General features: G+C 38.8%; 1 protein-coding gene across 1 annotated transcript; it reads right to left on the minus strand.

Annotated features, from left to right (window-relative positions):
• Positions 1–1,624: 1,624 nt before the first annotated feature.
• mc1r (melanocortin 1 receptor) lies at positions 1,625–6,743 on the minus strand. Its single transcript, XM_085400982.1, has one exon. It carries the CDS (start codon positions 4,328–4,330, stop codon positions 3,353–3,355), a length of 978 nt encoding a protein of 325 aa, XP_085257108.1. The 5' UTR covers positions 4,331–6,743; the 3' UTR covers positions 1,625–3,352.
• Positions 6,744–6,982: the final 239 nt, after the last annotated feature.

Consider the following 6,982-nt stretch of genomic DNA (forward strand, 5'->3'; position numbering starts at 1 on the left):
ACCAATAATAACATGCTGTTCCCCGGAAATTATGTAGTCACACGTCTCTTCCTTCCTTTAATCAGCAGTAATTCTAATTAAGTGAGACACTACAGATAACATATGGTTCATTTTTCATTTATTTTCATGGTCACAAATCTGGGGTTCATGGTCAACGTTATCATTACAGGTCACTGACAGTGATGTCAGTGTGTTCTGGTCCATGTCAGTTTTCCTCTGAGAAGCACGTGTCGTGATCAACCCTAATATTTATTTAATATCTGAGACGGGATTGGCAGGAGAGACAAATGTTTCAAAGCCGTGAGACAATCTTCCAAAGCAACTGCCATTCACAAATTACTATTTAATAAGGGTAATAAATTATTTTTAGACACAAACCATCACAATGAATAGCATTCATTCATTTTGGGATTATCTTTCATCATCTTGAAGTTTCTTTGAAATTTAGGCTGTGCCAATGTCTGCATGCCAAAACGCCCTTGAGCAAGATATCAAACCTCAAGTTACTCCTGATATGTTCAGGAGTGTGAATGTTAGATAGAAAGCACTTAGAAGCAGAAAAAGGTGCTTGTATGAATGAATTTGTGAACAGGTGAATGAGACATGTTGTATAGATACTTTCAGTGCTCAAGTAGAAAACCAGTATATAAGAATGTCCACTTAACGAACTGACATATGTACATTTTCACTTGTACGCATTCCCTCCATTTCTTTCATAAAATGGAAAAATGAGCCATTTCCCTCTAATAATGTGCGTGTGGGTGACATACAAAAAAGCCAAGAATTTTTTTTAAATCATCTTAAACAATTAGGATTTTTTTAATTTTTTCCTTGAGGACAGGATGAGGGATTTTTCTTTTTCTTTCAAACTGGAAATCCCCTGTGCTCATTGCTGTTATTTAAGGCACAGCAAATGAACTTGATCATGAGTTTAAAAATGGAGCATTTCAAAAAACGCCTCTGTTGTGTTGTATATCAATGGCTCTACTGTCTGCCCAGAGCAAACGTTGCCTTGCATATTTTTGTTAATGTGAACCAGAAAATGTTCATGTTGCAAATAAATAGGCAAACTTTAAAAGCTCTGCAATTAAAGTTAGAATGTCGTCTGCAGACGCTGCAGAGATACCTACAGATACAATACACTGACAATTTCTACCTTAATCACCAGTGTGTGAATGTGTGTGTGAATGGGTGGATGACTGGATGTGTAAAGCGCTTTGGGGTCCTTTGGGACTAGTAAAGCGCTATACAAGTACAGACCATTTACCATTTAATGCAATACAGCAACCATAATTTGTCCATAATTTGAAAATCTGGATATCGTGTTCTTTATTTGACTGCAGAGGCATTTCCTAGAGAAGCTGCAGTCTTTTTTTGCTTGATTGCACATGAATAAAGACTTCAAATAATGCTTACAAGCAATGTGCAAAAATCTGAAGATAATAATGAGATGAAAAATACTCGACTTTATGATGGACAGATGATAACTAAGCAATACCACTGTTGTTCTGGATTCAATACAAACTATTTTGTATGTTTTGACCCCTTTATTTGGGAAAACAGGTAAACAATTCCACTAACATACATATACATATGACATGCAGAACAACATAGTCCTGTTTTACTCAATTTTAAGTTGACCTGGATGCACACAGTTGTTCTTTTTTTCTTTTTTGTTAAACACCCACATTTATACATTTTCATTTTATACTATGTATGGAATTGTGTTTATTTGTGGCTGTATACTGAAGCTCTGACTGTCATTATCTTTAACAGAGGTTTTCTTAAAGACTTATACATGACAATGTTGTATATTATCAGTTCTATATCGAGCTAGCACTCTGAAAACAATCCTAATAAAGCTAGTCTAATAAATCAAGTATACAAAAAACAAAGTGTACAAAAAAAAGAAAAAAATGGGTTCTAAAATTAATCTTTAAAAAACAACAACAACAAAAACATTACACAGAGCACAACTTCACATTACACATTGCATTGTTGCTATCATGGTTTCTTTATTTATCTGTTGGCAGACAGCTTGATAACCCAGAAACCTTTCTTCCCACCATCATGTGGGGATTTAAAACTTTTCAGAGTTTAAATTAAGATGGATGAATTTCATCTTTTCCACAGAAAATGATAAGAGTGCAAAATGCAGGCCTGTTACCAGCACTTATGTGGGATAAATAAAGAACACCATGGAATATATGCATCAACTAAAACTATTAATGTTAATAATTAATTTATGCAATGAAGTTAATTAATTACATTAGCTGGACTTGGTGTAACCTGTATGCTGTCTTTTTAATCATGGATCTTTAGTCCGTTCCTTCCTAGACTGTCCTACATAACAAAAACTTCAGCCCAAACTGTCCCTTATTTGCGCATTTCAGAGAACCCACAAACTTCCAGAAATATAGCTTTGACATGGCTTCTTTCTTCTTTCATAAACCCTCTCATGCCATGAGCCTCGGGCCTACCACCAAGCATGTTCATGTGATTTTTGTCCCCTTTTTTTCTTTTCTTTTTTTTAAGTCACTGGGATATTTGGCGTTTATTTTTGCAACAGTAATTTTGGAGTTTGTCACACAGTGTCATTTTAAGGTTTAGTCTGATCGCCCCTCCAATTAAGCTGTGTTTCATCCGTCCCCTGCTCCGTTTGCACCATGCTTGAACATTTTCCCAAAGACAGTCTATATATAAAATAATCTGCATTTGAGCTGCAGTAACTAAGAGATTATTCGCTGCTTCTATTTTTTTAATTCTTGCAACGCACATCATTCATTAAAAGAAAAATGTAATTAAGATATTGATTCAGAAATAATAATAAATAATCTTAAAAGGGATAGAGATGTAAGGTAGCGACCTTTTGTTGTTGGCCATTTTAAAAATGAAAGTAAACTTCCTTTTTTATTTTCAAGAAATTATAATAATTGAACGCCTTTTTAAAAAAGAATTAAGGCAGCATATTTTGACCACCATAAGAGGCATTTTTAGACAAAAAAAATCAAACATGTTTACAGAAGAAAGAAAAAAAACCACTAAGACCAGATCCAATAAGTAGTGTTGTGAAACTGTTGACTGATTTACGAGATTATCCACAAGCTTCCCAGTGAAGAACAAAAAAAAAGCGTAACGCAATAATAAATAAATTTACAGCTAAAACGGAAGCCAGTTCTATTTATCAAATTTTTGCAGTGTGACAGTCTTCAGCTGCCATGTGCACTCGCGCACGGGCAACATTTGCATGTTTAAACATATATCAGTTGTGTCTAATTCTATCTTCGGACATGTTGAAGACAGAGGAAGAATGTTGTGTTGCGCTCGGTTTTGTTCAGGAATGTCCATGATATCACACGCCGAAGCAAAACGAACACAGGACCATCTCCTGCAAGGTTTTACGCAGCTCCTGGCTCCGGTACGCGTATATAAGCGGGTCGATGAGGGAGTTACAGATGATGAGGATGAGGAAAAGGTTAAAGTTTCGAAAGAAACAGTTGCAGAAGGGGCTGGTGGGACAGGCGAGGATGAGGATAAGGTGTAGAAAGAAAGGGCCCCAGCATAAAATAAAGACCCCGAGCAGGATAGTGAGGGTTATGGCTCCTTTCATACTTGTGGACTGGCGCCTGTTTTTGTGGAAAGCCACGATGCGCCGAGAATGCACGTGCGCCAGGACAAACATGTGCAGGTATAACACGGCGTTGAATACCAGAGTAGTGCAGAAGAAAGTGACGAGGCACACGATGACGGCGTTGTCGGTGTGATATACGATGAAGAGGATGCTGGAGGTGATGCTGGCCAGCCACACCACCACGATGATGATGATGGCGCGATGAGGGGTCATGATGCTGTGATACCTCAGCGCGTAAAAGATGGTGATATAGCGATCGGCAGCGATGGTGCACAGAAAGGAGAGAGAGGACACCACGGAGCTGCAGATCATCACGTCGATGACGTTGTCCAGGTGGCGAAGCATGCCGGGGTTCACATCCAGGAGGCCGTGGTCATTGAGAAGCATGAATATGGTCTCCACCACGTTGCTGACGCTGACAAGCATGTCAGACACGGCCAGGCAGCAGATAAAGTAGTACATGGGCGAGTGGAGGTTTCGATTTTTAATAATCGCCATGATGACCAAGATGTTTTCCACCAGACTGATGAGTCCCAGTGCCAAGAAGAGCTCCTGAGGGACCCGGATCTGAACGCAGTTCAGCCAGTTTCGCTCTCCTGCGGTTGAGTTCGTTTCGTTCTCCTCCAGAAGGTCATTTAGCGGTCCGAAGTCCGTGTGAAGTATGGAGGGATACTGCAGGGACCCGTTGGTCATTTCCATGTCTGCCTTCTATTAGGTAACTGCAAGCTTTTAGCTTTTCAGGTGCTCCGTGTGGGTTTTAGGCTGCTGCAGCACAGATTTAAACTGGGTAAGGAACCTTCATCAGCTGTCTCTGGAGCTTAGAGGATGCTTCTACATCAGCTGTCGCAGTTACAGCTTGCTTCTGAGCAGGTTGGGGATTCAAGCAACTCATCCGAACTGTTTGTTAAACCCATGGAAGCCTCAACCGTCCAGGATCATCAAACTCCACGCAAAAAGTTCAAGTATATGTATTTATATTTATTTCAACCATTAAATAGCCTGAAAAATCATCGGCGAGCTACCGCGTTGGTCCCGGGGAAAAGTGAGTTTCTTGACTCGAGTAATCCTTTTATTTTTATTATAGCCTATTGAGTTTTTATTATTATTTTTCGCCCCATCCAACCAGCTGCTCCGAGATGGGCATCTGTAATCTTTCCTTCTCCACTGCAATCTTGCACTCCGAGTTCACGTTTTTTCCTCAAACAGAGCAGCCGATCCACATTGTTCTGACCAGCACAGTGGCAATGAACACTGTCTATAGTATACTGGAAACGAGAGAGAGAGAGAGAGAGAGAGAGAGAGAGAGAGAGAGAGAGAGAGAGAGAGAGATGCCGGATTATTTCTCACAGTGATGCTGCGTCCTGAATGACTTCAAGCGGCTCCTCCTCACAAGCGTCAGCTGCGCTGCGGTCCTGTCTGCGAAAGTTGTGCCAAGTTTTCTTGGGAGAGAGCTGAACGGTGATGGATTGAATTCAGTAATAGTTCGATCTGGGGTTTTTTTTTAACACTTTTCTTTCTGCTTTAAGAAAATGCTTCACTTACGCTAATATTATTCTAATCAGAGTCTTGGTGTCCAAAATATAATTTCTGAAAACTAAAAAAGAAAAAGCTCTGAAAACTTGCATTATACTTTCTGGAAAGCAGATTTAAATCTTTACTCGTAGTTAGCCTCCTGTTTTGTTCTTAGATATTCTCATTTTAAAAACAACTGCACATATAAAGATGCACACGCCATGTCTGTGTGTATTTTTTTTGAGACAGTAATAAAGAGAGGGGTCAAGAGGGATCTTAACACTGTGCTCAAATCATATTTGCCCAGGTTCCTGCAGACGGAGGAAGTAGGTGCAAGTAGGGAACAAAGTTGGTCCCTTAACATAGACACAGCATCTGCTCCTGCAAGCACAAGCACCTGCAATGTAACTAAATAATCTAAAAACAGTCAGAATCCATTTGTTCTGATTTAACTGTGACCAAATGAGGGCTTGGGGTGTCATAAAATTCACCTGAGCTGCTAATTCAGTGAGTGTGGGAAACACATGTGCAACTGCCACACATGCAAGGCTCCCCTTCACTGCTTTGCAATATTTTTTTAAATTTTATTTTTGTTAAATCATCTTTAAATAATTATGGATGGTAAGTTATGAAAACTCTTTAATGATGTCTTAACAACAAAGGAAATTGTGTGATAGTAAAGATCTTTCTCTGAAACAAAAAACGGTTGGAAAACTTCAACCTAAACATTAATTTAGGACAATAATCTACAAATGACAATTATGCTATTAAAAAAAAATCTAAACAGATGCATAATTCTAGATTTGGTGTAGACACTGTGAGGCAATTCTTGGCCTGGGTCAGTCTGACCAGGTACATATTGTGAAAACATTAAATATGAAATCTAAGGCTTAAGTAATCCAGGACAAAATCCACACATCTACCTGTGCTTAAAAATGATTTCCATTAAAAATAAGTCTTAAATAGCTTTAAGACAAATGTGCAAGTGAAAATCTTTGTGTTCATAGAGCCAAACGTGCTGTTTGTGGTTAAACTTGCTTCTCAAGCTAACGGCACAGTAACTTTGATACATATCCACACAATTTGTTAAATCAAATTTAATAATTTCAACTTCAACTTCTTGAGCATGTTTATGTGGTTTCAAATTCATTTGTATTATCAAAAGTGACAAGTCATGCAGGCAAACACGTCACTAAAAAAGTAGCAGACCGGCTTCTGTCCAGCTTCTGAAATTTGAGGATTTGCCGTGTCATTTAATTTATACCATGACAAAAATATCAGGGGTCACACGTAGTCGTGTGACTACGAAAAAACAATTCTGAAATCAAGTAAGTTGCACAAATATTTTATCGAAGAAAAGAAAAATTTGTTGCAACTCTGCATTGATTTTTTTCAGGAATTTCAATTTGCTCTAGGTGTTTTTGTTAAATTATGTTATGGCAACTGGTTACGTTTAACCCACAGCACCAGTGGTAATACTGCAGTCCCATCAAGCAGCCTCTGAGCCGCTAATCTGAAAGCGCTTTCAATACAGCAGAATGATCACATGAAAAGTTTTCACAACAACACCCATAGCTCCAAGTGAATTAGGAACAATGACCTCATTTGACCATCTAGCACAGTCACCCACATCCTTGCGGCTCATTGGAACACAAAGTAAGCAGGTATGTTTCAAGCGTGTACAGCATCTCGCAATGATTTTGTCCTTTGACTGAGAGTAACAGACCTCAGGCTAGCTCGTCATTTGTGTTTGTATTGAAAAAAAAAATGTTTGAACAGTGACTGTAAAGCATAAATGGGGTGAATCGTCTCCCATGGATAACATGAAAGGACACTGAG

The sequence above is a fragment of the Rhamphochromis longiceps genome, linkage group LG1 (assembly GCF_057381845.1).
Source record: "Rhamphochromis longiceps isolate RC_006_pf linkage group LG1, R_longiceps_female_GT1.1, whole genome shotgun sequence".
Classification (NCBI taxonomy): Eukaryota; Metazoa; Chordata; class Actinopteri; order Cichliformes; family Cichlidae; genus Rhamphochromis; species Rhamphochromis longiceps.